The 16903-nt window shown below is 37.9% G+C and overlaps 2 protein-coding genes across 3 annotated transcripts in view; one reads left to right on the forward strand and one right to left on the reverse strand.

The window, feature by feature from the left end:
• Positions 1 to 7487, forward strand: part of znf710b (zinc finger protein 710b) — a 33508-nt gene extending 26021 nt beyond the window's left edge. For both annotated transcript variants that reach the window (XM_061878389.1, XM_061878395.1), the window contains exon 5: positions 6408 to 7487. In XM_061878389.1, the coding sequence (XP_061734373.1) occupies positions 6408 to 6589 (182 nt within the window). In that variant the 3' untranslated portion in view covers positions 6590 to 7487. The remainder of the gene's footprint in view (positions 1 to 6407) is intronic.
• Positions 7488 to 10837: 3350 nt separating this feature from the next.
• Positions 10838 to 15822, reverse strand: tmed3 (transmembrane p24 trafficking protein 3). Its single transcript, XM_061878407.1, has 3 exons — positions 15603 to 15822; positions 15091 to 15336; positions 10838 to 11454 (listed from the first exon to the last, which is right to left on the reverse strand). Exons 1-3 carry the CDS (start codon positions 15747 to 15749, stop codon positions 11221 to 11223), a joined length of 627 nt encoding a protein of 208 aa, XP_061734391.1. The 5' UTR covers positions 15750 to 15822; the 3' UTR covers positions 10838 to 11220.
• Positions 15823 to 16903: the final 1081 nt, after the last annotated feature.

Raw genomic sequence — 16903 nt, forward strand, 5'->3', positions numbered from 1 at the left:
GGGTGTAACTATTAAATTCTGAATTTGTGGTTGCCGGTACGATTCAGGGAAAACATTATTATTTTTTAACGATACGATCCGAAGCGATTCAGTATTTTTTTAGCAAAAAAAAACAACCAGTGTGACAGTGAAATAAATAGTGGATACCGGCAATTGCAAGTAAAGTTTCCTATATTCCTCTTATTTCTTCTCAGGGAATTGTGTATAAATAAATTATGGATACAAACACGAACCTAAACAACAATAATTGGCCTTTGCATTTAATCATATTTGAGTAAAGTGCAACCAACACTTTAGGTTGAAATAACAAAAGGAAACCTTTTCTGCTCACATTTTTAACATTTGCGAACTTTTCAATCAAAGTACAGTAACCAACATTTTATTTGTAGATTTACATTCTGCTTTTGCTTTTTTTCAATTACAGAAATAATACAATGTTAATATAGAAAATATAATGCACCTTTTGAGGTTGAATTAGCAGTAGATTTACTTGAAAAATTAAGTGCAACCAAATCTTTTCAGACTGAATTAGTAGAGCTTTGACCTGCCACTACTCTCATTTGAATAAGCATGGAACTAGGGCTGGGCAATATGGCCTTTTTTTAATATCTCTATGTTTAGGCCATATCGCGATACACGATATATATCTCTATATTTTGCCTTAGCCTTGAATTAACACTTGATGCATATAATCACAGCAGTATGATGATTCTATGTGTCTACATTAAAATATTTTTGTTCATACCGCATTAATCTATGCTCATTTTAAACTTTCTTGCAGAGAAGGAAATCACAACTAAGTCAATTGATTAAACAGTTATTAGCGGGTGACTTTTCAAATGATGCTACATATTAGCAGTAATGCTACTTTTGGTAGTAACGCTTGTGCCCCACACTTGGCAAATTAAAGTTGTCTATTCGACGTCTTCCCACTTGAAGCCGAACTACCGCCAGACGGTGGACCCCCGCTGTTTTTCTTGGGAATTAATTATTCCTTCGTTACCAGATTCACACCTTCTTTCTCTCGTATTACCACTCGCACTGCTTCGCTAGCATCACAGCTAACATTACCCATGCTGCTACCTCTCTGCTCGGGGAGGGCGTGTGACGTTGCACACGTGACGTATGTAAGAAGGTGCACTTTTTTTAAGTCTCTGTTAAAAGGAGAGACAAGAAAGAGGGAGATACACATGCAGTTTAATGCCCGCAGTTAAAAACAACTGCGTGAGAACGTATACTCGAATATCCTGATTTAGTCATTTTCTATATCGAGACAAACCCGCGATATATCTCGTATATCGATATATCGCCCAGCCCTACATGAAACATTACAAAGACATTAACAGAAGTGACAGCAGACAAGTTTCAGCGACACATGGACCAAATGGCCGAGGGTGCAATGAACAAAGTTGAAAGTGTTGTGTTTTTTGCAATCGTACTGTAGCTGAAAGTTTGTGTGTCGTAATTTATGACACTGTCTTGTGGCGTTTGTATTCGTTATGACTTTTCTCGACCACCCTAACTATCTACCAATTTTGTTTTGATGACGCCAAAGACGGGCAGATAGACTTGAATAACATTTATCTTCCTGTCCAATTAAAAGTGCTAAACTTCATATAAAGTCTTCCGTCCCTAAATCTTCTGTTTTCTTTTTTCTGGTATCTATAAAATGTATTTATTGCCTTTTGAATCAATGTTGGATCAATACATATGTTCCAGAAGTCCATATCGCCGAGCACAGATCGATAAACTCGAAACTTAGGGATACAAATTGATATATTGATCAATCGGTATACCCCAAAATAGGATCACTCGGCAATAGTGGAAATTGTAATATGTTCCAAAATCAAATTGTCTCCTTGATTTTATGTTTGAAGTCACACTTAACTGCCATGCACGTGTACGTGTACAAAAAACTATAAACCGTTTTATTGTATTGTTGTACTGAGCAGCCGGGACAGAGGCGTATGTACAGCAGTTCCTGTTCCATGGTTGTCATCACATTTTGCTCCTCTCTGCCATTAATAAGTACCTCCAAGATTTTCTGACTGTAACTTTGTCCAATGCGTTTTGGCCAATCAGCGTTATTTTCGCAAATCAAATTTGTCTCAGACCGGCACCCAAACGCACATGTCAACTTTTAAGTTCAGGTGTATCCAAACTTTTTTCCTGCGAGGGCCTCATACATAAGCATTTAAGGATGCGGGGCCCACTGCGATACATATTGTACATTAAAGGTGCCATATGTAGTAATGTGAACAGAATTGGTACAGCAATCACAGTCAAGATTCCTACGGGTCCTACGTTGTAGGTTTCTCTTGTTTATTCTTCCTGCAAGATGGTTTACTAGGTAATTATGCCACATTTTACTGATGTTGATGAGCCAATTGTATTTGTAAGGTTACGCAGCAATATTTTAGTCGGGAGTCGGGACAGATTTTTGTCATAACCGTGCTAAAATGTCTCGTTTGACCGCACAGACCCTCAAAATATATTCAATCCTGGGCTCGGGATCTTTCTGTGCGGAGATTTCATGTTCTCCCCGTGACTGCGTGGGTTCCCTTTGGGTACTACGGCTTCCTCCCACCGCCAAAAACATACGCCTGGGGATAGGTTGATTGGCAACACAAAATCGGCCCTAGTGTGTGAATGTTGTCTGTCTGTGTTGGCCCTGCAACCCCAAAAGGGACAAGCGTTAGAAAATAGATGGATGGATATCGCATAGGCTTACTTTGATGGCAAACCAAGGCCAACAGTAAAAGTACGGCCACATTTCATTCAGCATAACTCCATGTTGCATCCAACCTGACGCACTGCATTCTCTTCCATGTACGCACATATAAAAAATATGCAACATAAGGTGGCAAGAAAAAATACTAAAATATCGAAAAAAGCAAAATATGTTTTGGGCCACAAATCACTCCATATTTTCTACTGCTCGTTAGTGTTACCATATCTGAGTTATTATGCAGAAATATGGAGAAATAAATACAAATGTGCACTTCATTCACAAACTGTTACAAAAAAAGATTAGTTAGACTGATACATAATGTTGGATATAGAGAACATAAAAACACTTAATTGATTAAAAAATATTGAAATTCAACGATTTGGTAAAATCAACCGCGAAAAGGATGTACAAAGCAAACTATAAGCTGCTACCCATGAATGTACAACAATTCTTCTAAACTAAAGAGGAGAAAAATAACCTTAGAGGAAAAACTAACTTAAAACATTTGTATGCACGTATAACATTTCAGACCTTTAGCATATCAGTATGTGGAATGAAACAATGGAAAGGGAAGAAGTTAAACAATGTACTGATATGATCCAGTTTAAGAGGTTGTTCAAATGTATAGTGCTTACAAAGTACAAGGAAGAAGAATTATGAGAAATACTTTCAACCCTATTGAAAACGGGATATTTTTCATCTCAGTATGTTTATCCTGGCGGACTTAATTATATATTGCAATAACTGCTGTATTAATCATTCACTAATGTAATTGTGTTACAAAAAGAGTACATGAGCTATTTTATTTGAGTATTTGTAAACGCTCTGAAGTGGGAAAGGGGTCGGATTAAATAAGCTTTGCTTCTTCCTACTCCTTTTCAGACATGATGTAAAGAGAAATTATATGAAACTGTGATTTTCGGGCTCTAAATATAATTTTGAAATGATCATACCCGATCATATCAGTTATAAAGGTATTTAAAATGAACAGTTTATCATTGCCTTTTGACATATCCGGGCCATTTAATGATTACTTGATATTCAATTATTACATATGGCACCTTTTAAAGATATCAATACAATATATGTAAATCAGTGCTAAACATAATTATTGTGTTGTTATACATTATAAGTTACCCCTCCTTCCGCCCAAATGCAGCTGAGATAGGTTCCAGCATCCCCTGCGACTCCAAAAGGGACAAGCAGTTGAAAATGGATGGATGCAAGTTATCAATAACAAAGCATATACCTCATTTTCTCTTAAATTAAACAGGTACAGCTCCAAGTGGTGTTAACATTATCATTAATTAATTAAGTGGGGCGGCATTGATCGGTTGGTAGAGCGGCCGTGCCAGCAACTTGAGGGTTGCAGGTTCGATTCCCGCTTCCGCCATCCTAGTCACTGCCGTTGTGTCCTTGGGCAAGACACTTTACCCACCTGTTCCCAGTACCACCCACACTGGTTTAAATGTAACTTAGATATTGGGTTTCACTATGTAAAGCGCTTTGAGTCACTAGAGAAAAGCGCTATATAAATATAATTCACTTCACTTCATTATTTTTTAGACAATTTTGCAGCCGAAGGCTTCATACTCTTAAAACTTGGCAACTGTTAGCATGCTGACGTTAACATTCTAGCAGGCTTTTTTAGCCAATTTTACAGCTCAACACCTCAGTCAATTAACTTGGTACTTGACTAGGGATGCATCGGTAAACGGTATAATAATAAACCGCGATAAAACTCCAGACGGTTCGTAATACCGTTGAAATGTTTAATTACCGAAAAAACTTCATTTATTCATGTATATTAGGCCACACTGCTTACTTCCTGGAAATAGACACGCCGCAGCACCGGTGCATGCACACTAGAGCCATTAGGCTCGAGGAAACATGGCAGCGACTACACAGACTTTGCTTTGAAAATATTCCCTCTGAGTAAATGGAGCCAATCACTTCGTTTCACTTCATTTCAATCACTTCTACTTCCGTAGTTTTTCGGTGTGCGTTTCATAGCGCAATGCTGTTGGAGGAGAACATTATTTGATGTTGCACTTTCATTTTCAACGTGCAACTAGAGTCCCTTCATCAGCTGCTGAGACTGAGAATGTAGGGAACATTGCCACAACTTGTTTATAAAGTCTTTAGCTTATTGACTGGGATGCTTGCTCGTCCTTTATTTTAACTGCTAACTTTGTCAGTGTTCCAATAAATATTTGTCTTTGAATATATAGATGACGTTTAGCTAGAGCAGCGGTCCCCAAAATCCGGCCTGCCAGAAGTCTCAAGTTTTTATTTTTTAATTTGTACGTTCTAATCTATTTTCTACTCTTGGGTTTTCCTGGTCGCTCAGACAAATCACATTGTCTAAAAATGCAATTTCACATCGATAACGTGACATCGCGCTCGCGCCGCAGTGTCGGGCAAGTGCGCACTCTTTAAGTCATTTAGTGCGTGAGGAATATATATATATATATATATATATATATATATATATATATATATATATATATATATATATATATATATATATATACACATACACATACACATACACATACACATACACATACACATACACACACACACACACACACACTCTCCACAGCCCGGCCCCCGGCCAAATTTTTTTAACTCACTGCGGCCCTTGAGTCAAAAAGTTTGGGGACCTCTGATCTAGAGCCTTTTTATTAGATATTTCAAATTAAATGATAGTGTTGCATTCACACCCCAACATTACCAAACATAACCAATAATGCTGATCAAGAGTCATGATTTCAATATTTATAAAAAATAATCTTATTATTTTGCACAGTTTTCACATTAATTGTATTTATTTATTTTGTTTCTGCCATATTACTTTGTGTTGCTTTCCTAGGCACATTCAATTTTCTACTCGAGCTAAATACATACTTTGAATGTGTCTGTGTTTTTTAAATTAAAATATTTCAGTATAAGTAGTTCTGAAAATTTTGAACACATCTAAAATGATTGCGATTATAATGTTAACAGTGATAAGACATTTTCATACCGTGACATCTCCATACATGAGACATGCTAACTGTTAGTATGCTAACTTTTTAAGCTAATTTCACATACAGTACGTACGCTTCAGACACATATGACTTGGTACTTGAAGTGAAGTGAATTATATTTATATAGCGCTTTTCTCAGGTGACTCAAAGCGCTTTACATTGTGACACCCAATATCTAAGTTACATTTAAAACCAGTGTGGGTGGCACTGGGAGCAGGTGGGTAAAGTGTTTTGCCGAAAGACACAACGGCAGTGACTAGGATGGTGCAAGCGGGGATTGAACCTGCAACCCTCAAGTTGCTGGCACGGCCGCTCTACCAACCGAGCTATACCGCCACACAAATACATACATGCCCTTGAGGCATTCTAACTATTAGCATGCTAATGTTATTATTTATGTTCGGCTGGCACATTTCAGCATTAACATGCAGTTTCTCCCAAAATTGCATTATTTTAGTTTTTGTGTAAAGAATGTGTCGCGGGCCGATAAACGAGTTGCAGACCGCTAAAGGTCCCTTGGGCCATGCTTTGGACCCGCCTCAGCTAAACTATATCAACTCCAATGAGAATATGCAGGTGTCCCTAATAATCTGGACCGCCCTTTGAAACTTACCTTTTTCCCCCTCTATGCCTTCCATATCCAGAGGTGCTTCCGGAAATGGACAACCAGGGGCAATATGAAGGTCAGAGCTTCGGCTTCACGTCGCCCGACAACATGGACAATAGCGGTTCTCAGAACCTTACCAAGCTGACCACGGCCAACATGGACGACATGGAGGACTATTACAATTTTGGCAAGGACACCAACGCCTACGCCACACCCTGAACTTGCTGGGAAAGAACTAACGCGCAGACGCTGATGAAGACGAGTGACTTGACTCTCAAGAAGTTTTTGTTGTATGCGTGGATCAATAACTACAAAAAAAGGCCATTGATAGGACTTCCTGTTAATCACAAGCATATATTTTTGGACTGTAAGGGCCAGTTAGGCTGTGTAATAACTGCAGTATGCATATTTGATACATAACTACAGTACACATGTTTGATACATAACTACATGTTTGATACATTGTCACTATATTCTTTAGATTGCAATGCACTTAAGAACATAACAATCCTTACATGCACTCTCTCTACCAATGAGATACAACACATGACTTTAGCTTGACATCAATAGTCTAACCTGTGTAGTTAGTTGCTATACCTGTTTTTGAAATGTATTTTGACAATTTTTGAGCCAATATAAAGAGAGCTTTCGTAGAGGAAGATTTTTGTTTTCCTTTTTAAGGAAGCCTGTCTTCTGTAAACTGGAGGGAAGCAGACTGTAAAAGACCAGACGGTCTTATGAACTCTTCAGGGTTGGACATTTGACTCGTTTGAAGTGCAAACTGAGGAGCATATTTCTTCTTTAGTGTTTGTTTGGAGTTAAGGCAGGTTGTTGTTTTTTTTCCTTCACTTTCAATTCAATCGGAGAAAAATATTCCAAGTATACATTCTGTATATGTTATAAAAAAAATACTGTGAATTGAAAGTGGACTAAATATGATGGTCCTGCCTGCTCCTCATGATTCTGTTTTGGGGAGGTGGGCTCCCCCTGTCCTGCCATGCAGGTCAGTCCGCTTTTTTTGATGATTGAAGAAAAAGACTAGTTCAACATTAAACTAAAACATCATGGAAATTTGACCATGGAATATTTAATAATAAAAAAATCTACTTTAAATGAATACCACGCTTGGGGTTGTCTGGAATGTCATTTAGTTTTTATGTTGCTTTTGTTATAGTAATGTTTTACATTGGATTGTGAATCATTTAACTTCTACATTTGGGACATTTTGCTGACAAGAAAAAGTTGTCACAGGCTGTGTGGCGGTGAGTAGGTAATATTTACGAAAAATTATGATAGTTTTTTATATTGTAATTTTAGGAACATTGTCATAAAACTGCAAGAATAGTTATTTTATGGAAATATTTGTTAAACAAAACAAAACTATTACTATGTATAATATTTGATTTTATTGGTTAAACTAATGTAATAAGAAAACCGTAACAAATTAAGAAAATGTTACTGCTAAAATCCACCCATCCATTCTCCACCGCTTGTCCTTTTCAGGGTCACATGGGGACTGGGGTCCATCCCAGCTACACTCGAGCGGAAGGCAGAGTAGTGAAGTGAATTATATTTATATAGCGCTTTTCTGTAGTGACTCAAAGCGCTTTACATAGTGAAACCCAATATCTAAGTTACATTTAAACCAGTGTGGGTGGCACTGGGAGCAGGTGGGTAAAGTGTCTTGCCCAAGGACACAACGGCATTGACTAGGATGGCGGAAGCGGGAATCGAACCTGCAACCCTCAAGTTGCTGGCATGGCCACTCTACCAACCGAGTACACCCTGGATAAGTTGATACAGACAACATTCACACACTAGGGCCAATTAATTTAGTGTTGCCAAACAAGCTATTTTATAAGTGAAATTATATATATATATATATGGGAAACATTCAACATTCACACACTAGGGCCAAATGATCTAGTGTTGCCAAACAACCTATTTTTTTAGGTGAAATCATATATATATATATATATATATATGTGTGTGTGTGTGTATATGTGTGGGAAAAATCACAGGACTACATCTGGGATGAAGTAGTCTTGTGATTTTTCCCACACATACATAAATTGCGCTCTACCACGGTATAGAGCACTATTCTCTGGATAATCTAATTGATATATATATATATATACATGTATATAAAATTTCACTTAGTTTTTGGCAAAAGACAGCACCTGCTGGTTTACTTCTGATTGGCTTTTGAGTGACAGTTTAACATTGACTCTCCGCTTTACAATATTGCAGTGATTGTATTGAACATTTTCATAGATATGTGGAGAGAAACATTCCGGTATGCTCATTATTTGCATGATGCTGCGTATTATGTTGCACAGCTGACTGGTAATTAGACCCTGACACAATACTGCCCCTAAAACTACACTGCTACCTCATTACAAGCTTCTTACATAACATTACAGTGGAAAAGGTCAGTTCATGGTAAACCAATAGAAGTCAATTCTAGACCTTATTGATACACTGGACCCAACATTAGAGACAGCTCCATAATCCAATCTATTTAACAAAAACACCAATTAATATTAAGCAGTGTATACATTTGCAAAGGCAGATTTTTTTTTTATACTTTCAACTCTTGTGTACCTCAAATTCTCTTATGAAGTGACACTAAAACAATTTGGGGTCAATGGCGACACCTGCTGGTGATTGTGCGTAAGTGCGTCAGCGGTTAGTTTTTGGCGACAAAGTCTGCATTCTGTGTAATGGCCAGCAGGGAGAGGCTTGGAGAGAAACACGGCCTTGCACCTGCCATGATTTGTTACTAATATAAACCTTTATCTTAAATGTTTAAAGCAGCTACCTCACACGTTACTTTTTTACCTTGATCATCACTCCGCAGGTCTTAATGACAACACACCAACGAGCTGATTACTTAGGACCCTACTTATTTTGCGCATGACTAGCAGAGCAAACTTTAACGTTTGAAATCTTTTAACGGACACAAATTAAAACATTAGGTTTTAAATGGACAATCATGAATTGATTAACGTGGACCCTGACTTAAACAAGTTGAACAACTTATTCGGGTGTTACCATTTAGTGGTCAATTGTACGGAATATGTACTGTACTGTGCAATCTACTAATAAAAGTAGCAATCAAGCAATCACGTAATGTATGTCAGCTTTTGATTGGGTGATTTACCCATGGCAGGCAGCCAATCAGAAATGGCTTCCTGGGGCGTTATCCTGTTTCGTAGACCAATTACTAGTTAATTCATGACAGTAGTTGGCTCCTTGCAGTAACATATCTCAAAAGCACGAAACGTAAAATGAAATGAACACTTGGCGTTTGTTAAGCTGACACATTACTGGAGTTACTGAAATAAGGAAAATTGAAGATTAATTGCGAAGAAAATTAAGCAAGGGACGTTCTGGCGTCGAATTTAAGAAAACGTTTCTGATTGGCCAACACGATCAGCACTTGACGAATGAAAGAGGAGTTTATTTGAATGCTGGCTTAAGATGCGTTCAGGTACTAAGTGAATGTCACGATCTACAATTATAACGGCAATAGAAAACATTTTCAATTAAATTTCATGACCATATGTAAATAAAATTATATATTATAAATTTGAATGGGTGTGAATGTGAGTGTGAATGTTGTCTATCTGTGTTGGCCCTGCGATTAGATGTCCAGGGTGTAAACTGCCTTCTACCCGATTGTAGCTGAGATAGGCACCAGCGCCCCCTGCGACCCCAAAGGGAATAAGTGGTAGAAAATGGATGGATGGATGGATATTTGAATGGGTTTAGTGTTGTTAAAAATGCTACAGTATTTACACGTGTTTAATAGGGAGAGAATCATCCATCCATCTTCTACCGCTTATTCCCTTTCGGGGTCGCGGGGGGCGCTGGAGCCTATCTCAGCTACAAGCGGGCGGAAGGCGGGGACACCCTGGACAAGTCGCCACCTCATCACAGGGCCAACACAGATAGACAGACAACATTCACACTCACATTCAGACACTAGGGCCAATTTAGTGTTGCCAATCAACCTATCCCCAGGTACATGTCTTTGGAGGTGGGAGGAAGCCGGAGTACCCGGAGGGAACCCACGCATTCATGGGGAGAACATGCAAACTTTACACAGAAAGATCCCGAGCCTGGGATTGAATCCAAGACTGCAGGACCTTTGTATTGTGCAGTTATTTGAGGCTTTTTGTAGTTTGTCTAGATATAGACATTTGTTTTTACTGAAAACATGTGTTGGCCCTGCGATGAGGTGGCGACTTGTCCAGGGTGTACTCCGCCTTCAGCCCGATTGTAGCTGAGATAGGCACCAGCGCCCCCTACGACCCCACAGGGAATAAGCGGTAGAAAATAGATGGATGGATACTTGAAAAAAATGATTATACATACTTATTTTACATTATCGCTTTAAGTTATAACCAGAAAAAGGGGTGTTATTGAAGTGAAGCAAACACAAAAAGTAAGGCACTAACAGAATACATTGAAATGGTCAAAATTTACCTTCATAGAAAACATAAGATAGAACTTACTTTGTCTTATATCATGTAAAAACAAATACAAACAAACAACTTAATCTTTAAAACAAATATTGGGTTTTACGTGTCATTTTGGGCCATTGAAATGTTTGACAATATTTTAGGGCAATTGGGATAGTTAAAGTCAACGTCATACTGTACCAACACTGTGTAATAAAATAATGATCTCTCCTGCAAATTAGAGATCATAAAAGATATAATATAATACATATAAATATTTGGTCATTTTAAACACCAGTACCAGTGTTATAACTCTTCAACACAACACACATTGACTAAACAAAGAGGAAATAACAGTTCTGTTTTTTACCAAAGAAGAAAGGTCTAAGTCATTGCGGCCACGGAGCCTTTCTTATCACTGAAGAAGCTCTTCAGCATCATCACTTGGCCGATGCCGATGATAAACAGGAGAACGGTTTCGCCGATGGACCAGAAAGTCACGCGTTCCATCAGGTGGTCCGCCCTTGTGCGGTCATGTGCTTCTCTGAGGCGATACCACGTCTGGGACTCAGCCACCACTTTCAGGATCTCGTGGATGGAGACACACGTGGATTCCAGCTGACCAGATATACAGAAAGTTATGCACAGCTTTAGGAATCTTTTAAATCACTTAAACATTTGACTACTGACAACTAACGTCAGCTTTTCACACATTTGTATTCCCACTTCAAACAAGTCAGTCTTTTAAAAAGTACACACACACCCACAAGCGCACACACGGTTTGTATTTGTGCATAACTTCCTGTCCAATACTAGCAGGATTTTGCTAAATTGAGGCGATTTGTTGGGGCGTCCGGCAACAATTCAAAAATAATAATTTTCGTTGTTTGTTACCCAATTTGCCTTTAATATCCGGAAGGGGTTGCTGCCAAAAGTCAGAAGTGCGCTGCTATGGAAACGGAAATAAATGCGTCGAAGAACTAGTTCCGGCAATGATTAAACTGACCAAAATACAGTAAATCTTGTACATATAACATATTGTTATGAACGTGTCTGTTATTACATAATATATATTTACTTGCAGTGTGTATACAAAACGTTGGAGGGTTGATGGGTCTTAAAGGGCTTTGAAGGCTACAACATCTTCCAAGCTCTTTTTTTTAATCATATTTAGAATCCCCCCCAAAAAAGACGTGTGTTCTTGTCTCCCATAATGATTGCGAACATCCATCCATCCATTTTCTACCGCTTGCGAACAACAGGCAAAATTTTAAAAAAGTACAGTTGCCCTTTAACATGGTTAAATCCCCCGACTGGCCAAGACCCTTTTGACAGAATCTGCAACCTCTCAGCCATGTCGTAGTTTTTAGCGCTTCCATAATGGAGTCTACTGACAGATATAAGTTAGAACAGGGGTGTCAAACTCATTTTAGATCGGGGGCCACATGGATAAAAATCTACTCCCAAGTGGGCCGGACTGGTAAAATCCCGACGCGATAACTTAAAAATAAAGACAACTTCAGATTGTATTCTTTATTTAAAAATAGAACAATCACAATCTTAAAATGTACAGATCATAATGTTGTTTTTTTTTGTTTTTTTACACATACATGTTACAGTTAATAATTTATTTGTTGTTATTTATATTTTCTGAATAAATTATGTGATAATGTTCATCAGTCAACTCAGTGTTAATTTTGAATCTATCAAGATAAAAACATATATAAAAATCAAATTACAGGATTGTATTTATGTAGTTTGATGTTTTTCTTCAATTGATGTACCAACATCTGGTTTATTTTGTACATATGTAGCATCATCTACAAAGATACACAAGATTGCTATAGCGACATCCAGTGGTCACATAGAACAGCTGTTGCTTTCATGAAAAAAATTTCTGGTTAATTTTTATACCTAGTTAACTCATCCCACGGGCCGGGTAAAACCCCTCAGGCCGTACGTTTGACACCCCTCAGTTAGAACTATACGCTTCTTTGTACTAAATATGGCAAAATAGTAAGTAGGTTATCTCAAATTATTGAATATGACTAAAATCAAGAGTAAGATTATTAATTCAGTGTTAATATTTGAGAGGGTCCTAGTCCCCTCTGTTGTGGAAAAGTCGGGCCCTGAAGTCAAACATGTTTAGGGAGTCCTGATCTAGACCACAAATAATTGTTTTAAATGCCATCCCATCCATCTATTTTCTACCGCTTGTCCCTATGTGGTTCGCTGGAGCCTATCTTAATTGCATTCCGGCGGAAGGCGGTGTACACTCTGGACAAGTCGCCAGCTCATCACAGGGCCAACACAGATAGACAACATTCACACACTAGGGCCAATTTAGTGTTGCCAATCAACCTATCCCCAGGTGCATGTCTTTGGAAGTGGGAGGAAGAAGGAGTAGCCGGAGGAAACCCACGCAGTCACGGGAAGAACATGCAAGCTCCACACAGGAAGATCCCGAGCCCAGGATTGAAACCAGGACCTTCGTATTGTGAGGCACATGCACTAACCCCCTGTTCCACAGTGCTGCCCCTTCATGTAGATTAAAAATACCATTGTACAAACCCTGTTTCCATATGAGTTGGGAAATTGTGTTATATGTAAATATAAACGGAATACAATGATTTGCAAATCATTTTCAACCCATATTCAGTTGAATATGCTACAAAGACAACATATTTGATGTTCAAACTGATAAACGTTTTTTTTTTTTGCAAATAATAATTAACTTTAGAATTTGATGACAGCAACACGTGACAAAGAAGTTGGGAAAGGTGGCAATAAATACTGATAAAGTTGAGGAATGCACATCAAACACTTATATGGAACATCCCACAGATGTGCAGCCTAATTGGGAAAAGGTGGGTGCCATGATTAGGTATAAAAAAAGCTTCCATGCAATGCTAAGTAATTAACAAATAAGGATGGGGCGAGGGTCACCACTTTGTAAGCAAATTGTCGAACAGTTTTAGAACAACATTTCTCAACGAGCTATTTCAAGGAAGTTAGGGATTTTACCATCTATGGTCCGTAAAAATCATCAAAAGGTTCAGAGCATCTGGAGAAATCACTGCACGTAAGCGATGATATTACAGACATTTGATATCTCAGGCGGTACTGCATCAAAAACCGAAATCAGTGTGTAAAGGATATCGCCACATGGGCTCAGGAACACTTCATACAACCACTGTCAGTATGTTACATCTGTAAGTGCAAGTTAAAACGCTACTATGCAAAGCCAAACCCATTGATCAACAATATCCTGAAACGCCGCCGGCTTGGCTGGGCCCGAGCTCACCTAAGATGGACTGATGCAAAGTGGAAAGGTGTTCTGTGGTCTGACGAGTCCACATTTCAAATTATATTTGGAAACAGAGGATGTGGTGTCCTACAGAACAAAGACGAAAATAACCATAAGGATTGTTATAGGTGCAGATTTCAAAAGCCAGCATCTGTGATGGTATGGGGGTGTATTAGTGCCCAAGGCATGGGTAACTTACACATCTGTGAAGGCACCATTAATGCTGAACGGTCCATACAGGTTTTGGAGCAACATATGTTGTCATCCAAGCAACGTTATCATGGACGCCCCTGCTTATTTCAGGAAGACAATGCTAAGCCACGTGTTACAACAGCGAGGCTTCGCGGTAAAAGAGTGCGGGTACTTTCCTGGCCCGCCTACAGTCCAGACCTGTCTCCCATCGAAAATGTGTGGCGCATTATGAAGCGTAAAATAAGACAGTAGAGACCCCGGACTGTTGAAAGACTGAAGCTCTACATAAAACAAGAATGGGAAAGAATTCCACTTTCAAAGCTTCAACAATGAGTTTCCTCAGTTCCCAAACATTAATTGAGTGTTGTTAAAAGAAAAGGTGGTGTAACACAGTGGTGAACATTGCATTTCCCAACTACTTTGGCACATGTTGCAGCCATGAAATTCTAAGTTAATTATTATTTGCAAAAAAAAAAAATTAAGTTTATGAGTTTGAACATCAAATATGTTGTCTTTGTAGTGCATTCAATTGAATATGGGTTGAAAAGGATTTGCAAATCAATGCATTCCGTTTATATTTACATCTAACACAATTTCCCAACTCATATGGAAACGGGCTTTGTAATTAAAGAACAAACATACTATTGCAAATTTAACGGGATAATCCAAATGTAGGTAAGGGTAAAGATGTTAAAATGATGACCACAAGTTTTGCCTTTTCCTCAGCAGATTATTAAACATTTTCCCTCTGTTACCTGTGTCAGCGCGGTAGCTCTGGTCATGCTGGGAATCAGAGGCTCCTCATCGCCATGGCGAAAATCCAGGTAGATGGATTTATGTGAGAAAGTGGAGAACTCATTGCTGAAACAGACCTTGTAGACTCCCTTCATGGCAGTGGTGTGGGAGAAGCTGTCATACTGCTTCTTGTCCTCCCTGTACAGGATGTTATCGTGGGGATCTGTCACAAAACAGTCCACGTCGTAGTTTCCTCCTGAAATCACCTTGGTTGGAAGAAAGATTGAAGCACAAATAAGTTACAATGTATGACAATGGCAGCCAGACAAGCTAGAAGGCTGACAACAGCTGTTAAGATGACAGTCACACAAAAGTGTAGTCATGTGTTGAAATGTATGAACGTGGAATGAAGTGGAAATGTATAAAAAAAAAAAGGTATTGATATATCAAATAAAGTGCATGTAAAATACATGTTTATCCTTATAAGTATAATAGAGGTGTGTCTTGTTTGAGAGGTGCATTCAGAACCTACCTGATAATCTAACTCAAACTTAATGTCTTTTTCCAGGTCTTCGTAGAAACATTGTTTCTCGTTGTCGGGAAGCTCAAACGTGAGCTCGGTAGCAAAAAGCACCAAAACATTACAGAGCAGCAGCAGTGAAAGCGACAACAGCAGCATTGTTCAAAAAAGTAACCACAAAGTGTGGCGACTCCTTCATTGAATGTTTGCTCTGACGTGGCACGGAGACTAAAGACTTCCGGGTTATTATTGTTTTTTTGTTTTTTTTTAATATGTGATTATTCACTGATATTTATGTCGGATATTTAACTGTATGGTGAATATTGTGTCATTAAAGAAAAACGTACGAATATGATCAATAAAAAAATGCTTAAAATTCTGACGTAATGACGTGACAAAGAAAACCGGAAGTAGGGAATGCAGCGAAATAAAAGCCAAAGGCAAATAATTAAAAAAACGCCATGAAAACTTCCCACATGCTAAAAAAACTTTTAATCAAAGACACATTTACTTTCAAACGTTACCCCTCGCACATGTTTATAGACATTGTTTTTATTTTCTCTCTTTCATTATTTATGGTAGTTTGTTTATTATCTTGGATTATTGTCCGGAAAGTTTAATGGAAATTCTTAATATTCAACATTTTGAAAAATTATAGGTTACATTCATCTTCATGTTCATCCTGCGTTTTAAATGATGGCATTTATTTTGTATGTGACGTTTTGCATCATATTGCTGTTGAAATAAAGTTATGGGGGTAAAAAAAACTAATGAAGTTTTTTTTACCTGTAACTACGTCACACAGCGTGATTAGATTAACGTTTTTATTATTGTAGAAACACTCATTTCCTGTCTTTCCTTTTAGTAGTTATATTAATATATTGGAATATTGTCTGAAAACTAATATATAGTTGCCTTTCTGAAGGATGGTGTGTAGTTTTGTATGTACAGTTTTGTATTGTTGAAATAACGTTAAAAATCAACCTTATAAAACCCTATTGTTATTTTTTCCATTTATTTAACTTTTTACTGTTTGTTTATTTATGTATTCTATGATTTCCTGGTTTGACTTAAGGGGAAGTGTATTTGATATTATGTCAAATTTAATGTATACGTTCAATTAAAAAAATTAAAACACCAAAATACCACAGGAAAAAAACTACGCAAGTCAGCCAGTTACAGTATGCGCAGTACAACCCAAACCTTAACGTTTTCTTTTAACATACAGTCAACATCGGTGTTTTCAAAAACACAACATAAAGTTATAAATACAAAAATCCAAAATACAACATAAAGTTATAAATACAAAAACG

This window comes from Nerophis ophidion, linkage group LG02 (genome assembly GCF_033978795.1).
Source record: "Nerophis ophidion isolate RoL-2023_Sa linkage group LG02, RoL_Noph_v1.0, whole genome shotgun sequence".
NCBI lineage: Eukaryota > Metazoa > Chordata > Actinopteri > Syngnathiformes > Syngnathidae > Nerophis > Nerophis ophidion.

Coding starts and splice junctions, on each gene's coding strand:
- tmed3 (XM_061878407.1), bottom strand. CDS start 15,749: ATGCTGCTGTTGTCGCTTTCACTGCTGCTGCTCTGTAATGTTTTGGTG. Junction 15,337..15,602: donor AGTTTGAGTTAGATTATCAG/GTAGGTTCTGAA, acceptor CTTCCAACCAAG/GTGATTTCAGGAGGAAACTA. Junction 11,455..15,090: donor GAGCTACCGCGCTGACACAG/GTAACAGAGGGA, acceptor ATATCTGGTCAG/CTGGAATCCACGTGTGTCTC.